This window comes from Aspergillus campestris (assembly GCF_002847485.1).
Source record: "Aspergillus campestris IBT 28561 chromosome Unknown P168scaffold_3, whole genome shotgun sequence".
NCBI lineage: Eukaryota > Fungi > Ascomycota > Eurotiomycetes > Eurotiales > Aspergillaceae > Aspergillus > Aspergillus campestris.
Window position 1 is genome coordinate 415,364 of NW_020194338.1, and position 11,353 is coordinate 426,716.

At 54.8% G+C, this 11,353-nt stretch overlaps 7 protein-coding genes across 7 annotated transcripts; 3 read left to right on the forward strand and 4 right to left on the reverse strand.

Annotated features, from left to right (window-relative positions):
- Positions 1–29: 29 nt before the first annotated feature.
- Positions 30–667, reverse strand: P168DRAFT_288245 (uncharacterized protein). Its single transcript, XM_024836743.1, has one exon. The coding sequence runs from the start codon at positions 630–632 to the stop codon at positions 450–452; it is 183 nt and encodes a 60-aa protein (XP_024694879.1). The 5' UTR covers positions 633–667; the 3' UTR covers positions 30–449.
- A 1,662-nt stretch (positions 668–2,329) lies between these two features.
- P168DRAFT_108007 (uncharacterized protein) lies at positions 2,330–2,680 on the reverse strand. The gene has a single exon (XM_024832544.1). The coding sequence runs from the start codon at positions 2,586–2,588 to the stop codon at positions 2,412–2,414; it is 177 nt and encodes a 58-aa protein (XP_024694880.1). The 5' UTR covers positions 2,589–2,680; the 3' UTR covers positions 2,330–2,411.
- A 30-nt stretch (positions 2,681–2,710) lies between these two features.
- Positions 2,711–3,287, forward strand: P168DRAFT_325169 (uncharacterized protein; the record flags this gene model as incomplete). The annotated part of the gene is made up of 1 exon (XM_024840964.1): positions 2,711–3,287. Exon 1 carries the CDS (start codon positions 2,769–2,771, stop codon positions 3,285–3,287), a length of 519 nt encoding a protein of 172 aa, XP_024694881.1. The 5' UTR covers positions 2,711–2,768.
- A 184-nt stretch (positions 3,288–3,471) lies between these two features.
- P168DRAFT_232294 (uncharacterized protein) lies at positions 3,472–5,533 on the reverse strand (the record flags this gene model as incomplete). Its single annotated transcript, XM_024833314.1, has 3 exons — positions 3,472–4,864; positions 4,964–5,099; positions 5,158–5,533. The coding sequence occupies 3 exons, from the start codon at positions 5,531–5,533 to the stop codon at positions 3,472–3,474; spliced, it is 1,905 nt and encodes a 634-aa protein (XP_024694882.1).
- Positions 5,534–5,774: 241 nt separating this feature from the next.
- On the reverse strand, positions 5,775–8,421 carry P168DRAFT_264847 (serine/threonine-protein phosphatase 2B catalytic subunit). Its single transcript, XM_024834879.1, has 5 exons — positions 7,822–8,421; positions 7,438–7,769; positions 7,109–7,366; positions 6,156–7,060; positions 5,775–6,099 (listed from the first exon to the last, which is right to left on the reverse strand). Exons 1-5 carry the CDS (start codon positions 7,937–7,939, stop codon positions 6,045–6,047), a joined length of 1,668 nt encoding a protein of 555 aa, XP_024694883.1. The 5' UTR covers positions 7,940–8,421; the 3' UTR covers positions 5,775–6,044.
- Positions 8,422–8,888: 467 nt separating this feature from the next.
- Positions 8,889–9,495, forward strand: P168DRAFT_316303 (uncharacterized protein; the record flags this gene model as incomplete). The annotated part of the gene is made up of 2 exons (XM_024839995.1): positions 8,889–8,904; positions 8,954–9,495. 2 exons carry the CDS (start codon positions 8,889–8,891, stop codon positions 9,493–9,495), a joined length of 558 nt encoding a protein of 185 aa, XP_024694884.1.
- A 702-nt stretch (positions 9,496–10,197) lies between these two features.
- P168DRAFT_302656 (Voldacs domain-containing protein) lies at positions 10,198–11,321 on the forward strand (the record flags this gene model as incomplete). The annotated part of the gene is made up of 2 exons (XM_024838681.1): positions 10,198–10,562; positions 10,637–11,321. The coding sequence occupies exons 1-2, from the start codon at positions 10,285–10,287 to the stop codon at positions 11,319–11,321; spliced, it is 963 nt and encodes a 320-aa protein (XP_024694885.1). The 5' UTR covers positions 10,198–10,284.
- Between the last annotated feature and the right edge of the window lie 32 nt (positions 11,322–11,353).

The window sequence follows — 11,353 nt, forward strand, 5'->3', positions numbered from 1 at the left end:
CGGAGTTCTTTCCGAACCCATCATCCTCAGGCAGCCAGAGCATGTGATTGCTTCTCTATCAAACATCAAGTGGCGATGAAGTCGTCCGCAGTCATCTTTCTTACCCCGGTCAACAAATCTCTCCGATTGACATCCAGAAGCGGATGATCCGATTATCTCTTCCTGGATTGAACATCCACATAACTGCCAGCTAGGGGTGGAGATTGTTTATCCCCAGGAATTCTCCCAGAAAACCTTACGTCCCAGAAGTGGAGGTCCGAGGAGAAGGATATCTTCCCTCTCCCGTATTCTTCCATTCCAGACAGTCGTCATCACATCAAAGAGAGCCAGCTAATCACAGTGGACGAAACCACCCCCCCAAATACCAAGTCACCGCTTGCAACCAGCACAGCCATCGCGAGGATTGGAGCGCAGAGGATGGGACTGGTCAGCGTAGAGGTGTGGTTCTCCTAATGCTCGTCATACATGTCGTAGACATTCTTCTTGGCGTGGTGCTGCGCGACACTCCCTCCATCCCTTCTTGTCTTGGCTGGCTTTTCAATTCCACCGAGGAGTCCGACAGGAGTGTCCTTGGCGACGGCGTGGCTGACTGGCTTGCCTGCACGACAACGTGGCCAACGTGACTCGGTCATGTAACCCTAAAAAAAAGGAACGAAGGGGGATAGGGGTGGGCCGGGTGGGCGTTGTGTGTGTACGCATGTATTTACTCCTTGCGCTTGGAGGGTCAGACCTCGAAGGGCTTCATACCTCGAACGAGGCTGCACCAATGAAGCTGGGGGAACTTGCTCTTGTGTGTCTCTTGTCATACACCTGGTGAGCATTATCGAACTCTCCTGTTGGGATGTGTCAAACCGTGGATTCCCAACGGGTGGACATCTCAAGATTGGAGTTGGTAAGCGGGGACTGCACGGGAGGCAACTCAAGTCTTATCCGAGCCCCAAGTCAAATGCATGAGTATGAAACGGTATATGGAACATGCAGAGTGGATAATCGAGTGATGATTCTGACTGAGGCAGACAGGGCGCCTTATCTATATTATCTCAGAGGACCGTCTCAGTCTCAGTCTCAATTCAGGTTCTAGTTTGAAACCATTCTTCTACTGGTTTACAACTGCACCATGCACCAGCTCGCTGCTTATACGGCTGGAATAGCCTCAGCGTGATCCTCATGCAACGGTCACCCGCCATAGATTCAAACCATCGCGCCCTGTTGCAAGAAGTATACGCACAACGTTACTCAAACAACCTACCAAACCGGCGAGTTCCTCAAAACGGTGACGAGGCAAACCACCATAGAATTAACATTCGGCCTTGACCGACCCCCCTTACATCAACCCCAGCAGAGAGCGCCATACAGGCGCCACATCGCGGGTGGAGAGACTGTGCGTAGTACACCGATACAGGCGGCACAGTGATGAGATAATCACATATACATATCGTATGTCAACCGTCTAGTGAGTCTGTCGCAGTACAATTTCATTTCGTAGTGGACCCAACAAGTCTAACCCAGCTAAGCTTCCCCTTCCAAGGCTTGTCCTCGCCCTATGGCCGATCGTCGGGTCGAAGCGGTAGTAGACTCGCCATCAGGTCGCCGCCTTCAAACCACTCTATGGCTAAACAGATGGGCCAAATGCACGGTGCCTGGAAGGACTGAGATGAAGTGATATAGCATCGCGGTTCCCAATTCGATAGTAAGCCGGTGTGGCCACAGCTTGCTGGCGCGGCTTTATCTGACGCCCTTACATAAGATAGGTCATTAATGTCATAGCTTGCTGCATGTTACCTACTAACTATAGATAGGGGCATATACTATAGATAGGGACATTGATACAGAGTCGGGGATTAGTACACAGACTCATCGACCAGACCAGCTCAACATCGGACTGCATGCTGTTGTATCTGGTCATTGTACAATCCATCTGCATATACATCCCAACCATCCGAATGGCCACGACCATCGCTACGAGATAAGCTATGTAACCTAAGAGAGCCCAGCAAAAGCAAATCTAAACGCTCTAGATCTAATACCCTCATCTCATTAAGCTCACTCACCGATCAACATGCCGAGTCTGCTTTAGCGAGGTAGTATGTCACATTGATGGCGCTGGACTGCAGTGCATACACGAGACTATACTAGATTCGACGAGTTTATCTCGCAGATATTCTTGCTTTGCTTGTTGTTTGCTGAGTAGCTGGAAATAGTTCGGAGGTGTCATATTGGTACATATCAGATCTTGGCTGAAGTATAGTAGATATGGATTATATACAGTACAATATATGGCGGTAGGAAAGGGAACATTACGTCATATCAAAACACGGGTATGGAATTATTTTCATTTCACCACCACAACTACTACTACTACTAGCTTATTCTAACCACTATTGCACACCACACCTACTCTTCTACTCCACCTATCTACACACAACATACGACTGCACTGCATAATACCAATACAACCAAAATGCCACCCACCCGCCTCCCCAACCCCACCGACTTCCCCCAAACCTAACTCTAACCCTCACCCCACCACCACCACCACCCACCTCAACCACCACCTCAACCCCAGCAAGCGCAACACCAACAAACATCCTCCTCCTCCTCCACGGCCTAGGCGACACCCTCCCACCCCTAACAAGCCTAGCCCAAGCCCTCCACCTCCCCGAAACAACAATCCTCACCCTCCAAGCCCCACCCACCTCCCCCTCGACCTCCCGGGCTACCACTGGGGCGACGACATCTCATTCGACTCGTCGACCGGCGCACTAGACATGGATGCTGGGTTTGAGCGGAGTAAGCGGCTTATCAACGATGCTGTTATTCGCGACGTGCTGGTCGGGAAGTGCGGGTATGCGCTGCGCGAGATATCGCTTTTTGGGCTGGGTCAGGGCGGGATGTTAGCTCTGTTAGCTGCTCGAGAGCTGGACTTATCTACCGCTAGTGGTGCTGCTGCTACTGCTACTGCTGGTAGTGGTCGTGGAAACAGCACTCTAGGCGGAATAATCTCAATAGGCGCACCCTTCCCGCTCTCAAGCGCCGGAAACTCAAAGCAAGGCAGCAAGAACCGCACGCCGGTGTTGCTTGTTGCGGGGCGGGATTCGCCGGTTGTGAGCGACGGCGCTGTGAGGCGGACGCAGGCGGAGTTTGAGTTTGTGGAGGTGCATCGGTATGCGAGGCGGGGGGATGGGATGCCGCGGAGTCGGGAGGAGATGGGTCCTGTGATGGGGTTTTTGGCGAGGATATTGAGGAGTTGGGCGGGGGTTCCGGGGGGGAGTGTTGAGGTTTCTTGATCTATACTCGTTGTGTGTATGTAGATGTGTATTTATGTATTTATGTATATAGGTGTCTGGTTACGCTGGACTATACGCTACTGTGAGGATATATAGGAGGATAATGAATGATGTGATGAGATCAGGTAAGTATTGTTTGTTGTACAAGTCTAACGGGAGGAAAACTATAATACCTAGTTTACGTTTACTGCACCTTCTCCAGCGCCTTTCTCGTCCGCGAGAGTGTTTCGCGCGCCTCTCGCTCGGAGACCTCCCCCTCGCGACGTCCCCCCTCGCGCACAACCGTACCCAAATGCTCTTCCGTGGCTAGAAGCGCCGTGCGACCCTCCTCGCGCACTTCGTCTTCCCAGAACTCTCGCGCCGTCCCCCACTTCTTTTGCTGTCGGCGGAGAGAGTAAGCCAGACCCACTGCTGCTATGCTGCCGCTCTCGTATAGGGAGGCTGCCGGGATGGACAGGTAGGCGAGGGCGGAGAGTGCGGACGCCAGTGTGGTGGTTGACATGCTGAAGAGGACGAGGCGCTGGGCGAGTGCTTGGAGAGATGGTACTGTCGTCTCTAGGAGGCGCGTGCGACTGCGGGTGATTTGCGTAGGCCAGGGACTGCTTTCTGGGGTGGTTGTCGGAGGGTCTGTCGCCGCAGCGTCAGATGTAGCCACTGTCTGTTCTTCAAGTGCTGCCTGCGGCATCTCCGGCAGGTTGTCAAGACCAGCCTGCTGGAATTTCCCCGCCGTCCAGATCACCTCCTTCTCCGCCCGACGCAGGTACTTCCTCTCCAGGATCTCCGACGTGATCATGCCCACGTCGTCAACCCGCCAGAAGAGCTTCCACCACGCGAGCCCCCTCCACCGCTTACTCGCGAAGCCCTCTTCCAGAGCGCTGCGCAGCTCCGAGTGGCCCCGTTCGGCCCACGTCGTCAGCTCGCGGCCCATGCTCGCGCGGACGGCGTCGGATACCGATTCCGCCTCCAGCTCCTCTGCGTTTCGCTGCTCTTTAGCGGCCACGCCGGCCTCGGCGGCGTCGAGCAGAGCCGTGATTAACGTCCTCAATGAGGGATCAAGCTTGCCGGACTGCGTCCGCAGCGCCGACAGCCAGTCCACGACGGGCTGCACCCCGCTGCCGTTCCACCCGCGCTCGTACAGGGTCGCGTTCTGCACGGATTCGCGGAACTTGGCCAGGGCATCGCTCGCCTGGTCAACGTCCACGAAGGCGACGCGGTCGCTGTGTTTCTGCGAAGCATTGATCGGCAGCTCGATGGCCCCGTAGACTGACTCGGCCTCGCTTTGCAGGTCCGAGCGTGCGAGCAGTCCGCTGTACGCGAGTAATCCCTCCATCCCGCTGCCGCACACGATGGTCCGGTGGACGGGGTACCGGACGAAGTTATGTTGGCCCGAGTGCGACGTCTGGATCGTCACGGTCGGAACGAGGAAGGTGTCTGCGCTGAATTGGGAGTGGGACGATTTCGTCTCGGCGCCCACGGTCGATATTAGGATCTCGAGATTGCCTCTCTTCAGAATGGGGGAGGGCACTGTAATCGTCGGGAGGAGGTTGTTCGGGATTGACTCGAACGTGTCGCCATAGCTAATCGATCACAATACATCCATGTTAGCGAGCTGGCTTTTCCTTTCCTTTCCTTCTCCCTTAATTCCATATCACCACCGTCAATAAGTCACCACTCACCGAATCAGCAATCCCTGCGTCACATCCCCATCCGTAGCATCCAAAACATCCTCCCACCCCTCCTGCTCGCCCAACGGATCCGCCAGCAGCAAACGAACAAGTTTGCGCGCAGCCACAGCATCATTCAACCCCAAAACTATCCCAAGTCAGCCCACACATCCATTCAAAAGAGACATTTCAAAGGCAAAACCCACCAGCAACTCTAATCAACGGATGATCCGTCTCCAACCCTCGCAGGGCAAGCTGCAACCGACTGATATTAACCTGCTCCGGCGCAACGTCATTGAGTTTGCTCAATCCCCCGTACAGTTCGCGCAGGCGCGGCGGGACATGTCTCGCTCCGTGGACGACGGACGATGCCGTTACCGGGCGAGGAGCAGCAGCGGCTGTCGACGGCGGGGTCCAGGTGGATGAGAGACGGGTGGTGGTCGCCGCCCCTTGGGTGCGGATGCGGCGCGTGGGGAGGCTGCGTCGGTGGATGGCGCACGATGGGCAGTAGAAGTCGGTGGCGGTGGTGTCTCCTGCACGCGACAAGCTCTTGGAGAGCGAGCCGCGTATTTTTGGAGGCATTGGCTGTGGATGGGGGGTGGTGAGGGGGGTGGAAAGTGGAAGGTTATTTGGTGATAGGTTGGCCGAGCGGCGGATGAGGTTTGGGGGATGAGGTCTTGGCGGGACTGATCGGGTGGGTGAAGTATGTATGTACGGTCACCACCAACAAGACAAACATTTCGAACTATTCTGTGTACTACATACTCCCTTTTTAATTATCGAAGGTCTATACTACGAGTTGGAAATGAACATGGTCAACGCTGGCAAGTCATAATTTATCGATTCATCATCTCATACGCAAGACGTCACAGACGCCTTGGGCTCCGTGCAGAATACGGGAGTCCCCCGTTGCATCGCCAGTAAGTACATACAGGAGTCGCTCGTCCTTGACAACAAGGTTAAGGACCCAAGTCGGGGTCCCGTGGCGAATGAACCCCTCTCTACACCCGTCTATACAAGTATGGAGCCAATTCTCCATGATATTAAGATGTCTGCATTGAACGCTCATCCAACAAACAGTGCGTGTTCATGCTCACGATTCGTCGGCTGCGTCCGGCTGTTGTCGATTTTTATTCGAACCCGCCGACCTGTCATGCGTTAGATCTTTTTCCTGGGGGGAAGTTCAAGACAGATAAGAACTCACATGCTAATCCGTCGCGCCACCGTCGCCAACCCCGTGTCATTATCCGCTTCGTGGTGAGCACGCGCCAGGGCCACCCGTCGGTCCTCCTCGCTCTTCCGGAGGACCTCCTCCTGGGTCGGAGGCAGACGCTCATTCTGCAAGTCCACCTGGCGCGCATCCTCGAAGTTGTTGATGGCCTGCTTGATCCCCTCGGCGCCCAGCATCAGAGTACCCGCCGGGAGACGGCCGCCCGCCGCGGTCTTGAGTTCGGTGACCTTCTCCGATTCCTCGCGCAGCACCTGGAAGACGCGGGACAGTCGCCCGATGGCCAGGATCTTGTTCTTGATGGCGCGACGCTTGAACTCGCTGCTCTCGACATCCATCGGCATGGTCGGGGAGAAGGTCGGCTCCGTGGCGGAGGTCGGGGTCTCGTCCTCGAGCTCTTCCTTGGAGCAGGTGTTGAGGATGGCGATGAGCATGTCGGTGATCTTCTCGCCCACGAAGGGGAGGGACCACGTAAAGACGTCCATGAAGTTGGGCAGCCAGTACGGGTGCGGCGTGCAATTGAACTGGCGGATGTTCATCACGTTGTTTTCGTATTTGAGGACGGCGGCCTTGTTGTTGTACACGTCCAGGTAGTTGGGAGCGCTGAAGATCGTCATCACGCTGGGGAAGCCGGTCGTCCGGGTCTTGCGGTACATGCGGTAGCCGGCATCCTGCGCTTCGTGGGCTCGGATGATGGAGAGCAGGTTGTTCTTCTCCAGGAAGGCGCAGGCGGCCGGGTAGGAGAAGAAATAGGAGCATCCGCGCACGCTGTTGTGGATGAAATAGTCGCCGGTCTTCTCCTGGCCAAACTCCTCCAGCGGATCGGCCCACAAGATGTCGCACATGAGACCGTGGGTGGGGGGCTCGCGGAACCGATCAATCTGGGAGCGTCAGCACACGAAAATGAAAGGGACTCATTGATGACGTACCGCCTTGATATCCTCTAAGGTGTGCATCTCTGGGCTGAGACCGCCGTGGATGCAGAGAAACTGCTTGTTCATGACGGCGGCGAGGGGCAGCGAGCAGAAGGATTCGATACACGCCTCGTAGACGCGCTCGCTGTACTTGTGCTTGCACTCGAGTTTGAAGGTAAAGTAGTCGGTCAAGTGGCGACACTCGTGATTGCCGCGCAGAAGCCACAGCGTATTGGGGTACCAGATCTTCAGGGACCAGAGATAGAGAACGCACTGAAGGGGGACGGTTAGCGATCGCGCGAACACACCGATCCTCCGGGGAGGGGGAGCTGGTTATAACGGACCTCAATGCTAAAATACCCTCTATCCACGTAGTCGCCCAGGAACAAGTATCGGGTCTCGGACGGATCGCCGCCGACCTCGAAGAGCTTCATCAAATCATAATATTGGCCGTGCACGTCACCGCAGACGGTGATGGGGGCGTCCATCTCGAGCAGATTGGGTTCGGACCGCAGCAACTGCGAGCCGGCCTGTATGATCCATAGCGCCTGGTCCTCGGTCAGACGACCTTCGCGATAGAAATGCTGCTTGAGAAACTGGAGGTTCGGTTTGGACGGGTCGTCAGGAGACCAAAATAAATCGTCGGGCGGGGTGTTGAGCGCGGGCGCTTGCACTTCTTCTCGGGATTAGCCACGATGGAAAGAGAACCGATCACATCTGAAATATACCTTTGACGACACGTTCCGTGGTGGACACCTGAGAGCCATCTTCCATGGTATGTAAGGTGAAGTCGATCTCCGGGACCGGGGGCTTCTCTGTCACCGCTCGCACGATTGAACGATCCATCTTGGGCAACGAAATGAGGGGGAAGGGGGGAGAGCGGGGGGGGAAGGAAGACCGAAGAGGTTTGGGGGAGGAAAAGAGAAAAAGGAGGCAAAAATGAACCAATCCACCTGAAGATGGAATCGGCAGAAGAGACAAAAAGGGGAAGAGGAAAGAATGGAATTGCGCAGAGACCAGTCGAGTTGTTTTGTTTGGAGGTGGGGTTAAGCGCGGCGGGACTTTTAAGTTTAGTGTAATCGATAGGTAACCAGAGACCAGGAGACTCTGGGTCGAGTAAGGCTGAGAGAGGAGGGGAGGAAGTCACAGGAGAAGAGGGGATAGATGAATCTATACCAGAAATATTGGAGGGGTCTACTGGTAGAGGGAAAAGGAGGGGGAAGAAGAGGGAGGCAAATGGGAGAGGGGATGAGGACCGGTACGATCACGAAGATTCGAACGAACGATCCACAGGTTAGAGAAGAGGGAAGATAGAGATGAAGATGAAGAAGAGAGAGAGAGAGAGAGAGAGAGAGAAGAAGAAAAGAAGAAACAGGATAAGAGAAGAGAGAAGAGAAGAGAAGTTGGCTGATACGAACAATACTTGGTGGTTCGTTGGCCGATCAGCTGAAGAGCTGAAATGGACCATGAACTATTGATTATAACTATGATTTATCTTCTATTTTATATATATTAGGTATGTATATTATTACAGACACCTTATATATATATAATATAATATAGCAGAATCTAATCAAGTCACAAAACTTGTTCAATATAAACGAACCATGATATAATGATGAATTAGATCATTATAAATTATAAAATAAATTACGGTAATTCAATTACCAGAATCTGGAGAAGCCGCGGGTTCCCCTCAGGCATCTCTCTCACTCCCTCTACACTCTCCTACTCTTCTCTCTCTCTCTCTGTCTCTCTCTCCCTCCAGTCAACTCAATAGCAACAGTCTATCACCATGTATGAATCCTACCGTATGTCTCCATCTCGATTGAAGCTTTCCCCTCCATACTAATCATTCAGGTCCTCATCCCCTCCTCGCCCAGGTCCCCTTGACCGTCTCCCCGTTCATTAACCTCCCCACCTCCGTCACCCTCCCCTACACCTACAAATCCGTTCCCTCCACCCTCCCTCCCTCCGTCACGGTAGATCCCAACAACCCAGACGCCAATCCCCGCTACATCATCTCCACCAGCGGCGAGCACGCCGCGTCTCCCGAGGAGATCCTAGCCTCATGCCAATCCCTCAAGCAGCACCTGAACAAGATGCGCTCCGACGCCGACCAGGCCATCCACGCGTGGGAAGAGTCTATCACCCAGCGGGAGCTGGCGGAGAAGCGTCGTCTGGCTCCGGGTTGGCTCGACCGGGAGGAGAAGCTGCTTCGACCGACGAATGCGCCCACCGGGCCCTCGTCGCAATCGCATCCCGACCAGCCCAGTTTGCTGGATAGTAGCGACGTGGCTGATCCGGGGGCTTCTCGGTTACCGTCGATTAAACCCCGTGATGAGGGAGAGGAGCTGGATCGGGCGTTTGGGGGTTTGGGTTTGAAGTCGGGTGGTGGGTGATTTCTATCTGGAGGACAGTACTACTGTCCGATAAGAGTACCTCTTCGCCTTTTGGACATGGGAGTGGGATCGTGTTCTCGCAGTCAGACTGGATGCCGTCTGCAGGACTTATCTCTGGCGGGATCACCATTGCTACGATGCAATCTTTACGTACGCTACGTCCACATGCGAGGTTGGATTCTGTCCCATTTGCAAAGGCCAATGGTCCGACATTGATGGGCCGGCTGTTTGAACTATCACGCTACGCTTCTTTCACCACTTCGCGCACTGAGCCGATGGCGCACCGAAGGTCGCGTCCTACGGGTCGAATACGGCGCGTACTCCCGTTGCTCGAGACTCGACTAAGTCGACGACATCCCTATAGTCGCGAGTCTCTTCTCAAGCCCGTCTGGTAAATGGGGCATGTTACGAACGTGGGCACATCGATCGCCCTCAAGCTATGCAAAGACTCCCAGCGGTAGCGGGGTCCGCGGGGTCGACAGAATAGCCAACATAAAAACTTAATGGATATGAAAAAACCAATCTCTAAATCAAATCAATCGCATAAATCTAGTATTTAAAATACCCATATGAGACATATTATAGTACAACACACTCAATCATAAACGAAACCATAAACGAGCCCCACGGCCCGAGCTCCAGTTCCAAACCCAGCTCCGCCGCAGCTCCAAAGTTCCGCAAAACCCAACCATCTTCCTCACCACCACCTCTACCACCACAGCCATTCCATTGAACTGCCAACCCAATTCGAATTTAAAACACAAATAAAGATATAAGAGAAGAAAAAAAATGGAATCCCTCCACACACCCCCCGAAACCTCCTCCTTCGTTCTCCTCGCCGATCACCAAGCGCGCACGCCCTCCTCCTTCCACTCCGGCCCCCCAGTCCTCCACTACCACAGCAAATCATGCAAGCTCGTAATTCAGGACTCTGACCTGGCAGCTTCGCCTGCGCTGGGTGCTCTTCGCGGTCAGGCCGCAGCCGGCGCAGCAGGAGTCAACGGGTCCACCTCCGAGGAAGCAAACGAGCTGGTGATCGAGGGTGTGGACGTGTGGGTTACGTCTGAGTTAGTATTCCCCTCCCCCTTCCAACGTTTTCCTGCTGTATAAGATAATTCAAGCTAAAACTAATACGCTGCAGTAAATTCCTCCTCTACAACCCCACGCCCACCGTCTCCGCCGGCGTCGCCATTCCCTACCCGTCCATCTCGCTGCACGCCATCCAGCGCCTGCGCCTGCCCACAGACACAGAGTCCGAAGTCCAGGGCCTGTACATGCAGATCGCGATGCCCCCATCGCAGCAAGCCGTCGACGACGAGGAAGAGTGCATCACCATGACTGTCGTTCCGTCCGCACCTACCACACCCACATCCACCGCGGAAGAAACACCCGATCCCACCAGCACCACCGAAGAATCCGAACCCGAATCGCCCATCCAAAACCTCTACGCCGCCGTATCCGCCTGCTCAAACCTGCACCCTGACCCCGTCGAGCCCGGCGACGAAGACGACGACGACGAAGACGAATACGACAACGAGGGTCTACTATCCACCGGCCTCGTCTCAGCGGGCAACGCGCAAGGCGGCATGCCGCCCCCGATGGACGGCAGCTCGGGGTGGATCACAGCGGAGAACATGCATGAGTTTTTCGACGAGGAGGGGAACTGGATTGCGGGGGGTGAGGAGCCTTCTTTGCCTTTGGGGCCTGGGGCTGGGTCGGTGAGGCAGAGGGGCGAGGGAGGGGAGGATGAGGAGATGGGGGATGTTGGTGGGGAGGGCGGGGAGGGTGAGGGTGGGGAGGAGACGAAGTGGAGGAGGACGGATTAGTTTTCTTGCTTCTTGCTTCTGTTGGGTTTTTT

Coding starts and splice junctions, on each gene's coding strand:
- P168DRAFT_108007 (XM_024832544.1), bottom strand. CDS start 2,588: ATGTTTGTTGGTGTTGCGCTTGCTGGGGTTGAGGTGGTGGTTGAGGTG.
- P168DRAFT_288245 (XM_024836743.1), bottom strand. CDS start 632: ATGACCGAGTCACGTTGGCCACGTTGTCGTGCAGGCAAGCCAGTCAGC.
- P168DRAFT_264847 (XM_024834879.1), bottom strand. CDS start 7,939: ATGGATCGTTCAATCGTGCGAGCGGTGACAGAGAAGCCCCCGGTCCCG. Junction 7,061..7,108: donor CCTTAGAGGATATCAAGGCG/GTACGTCATCAA, acceptor TGACGCTCCCAG/ATTGATCGGTTCCGCGAGCC. Junction 6,100..6,155: donor GTGGCGCGACGGATTAGCAT/GTGAGTTCTTAT, acceptor AACGCATGACAG/GTCGGCGGGTTCGAATAAAA.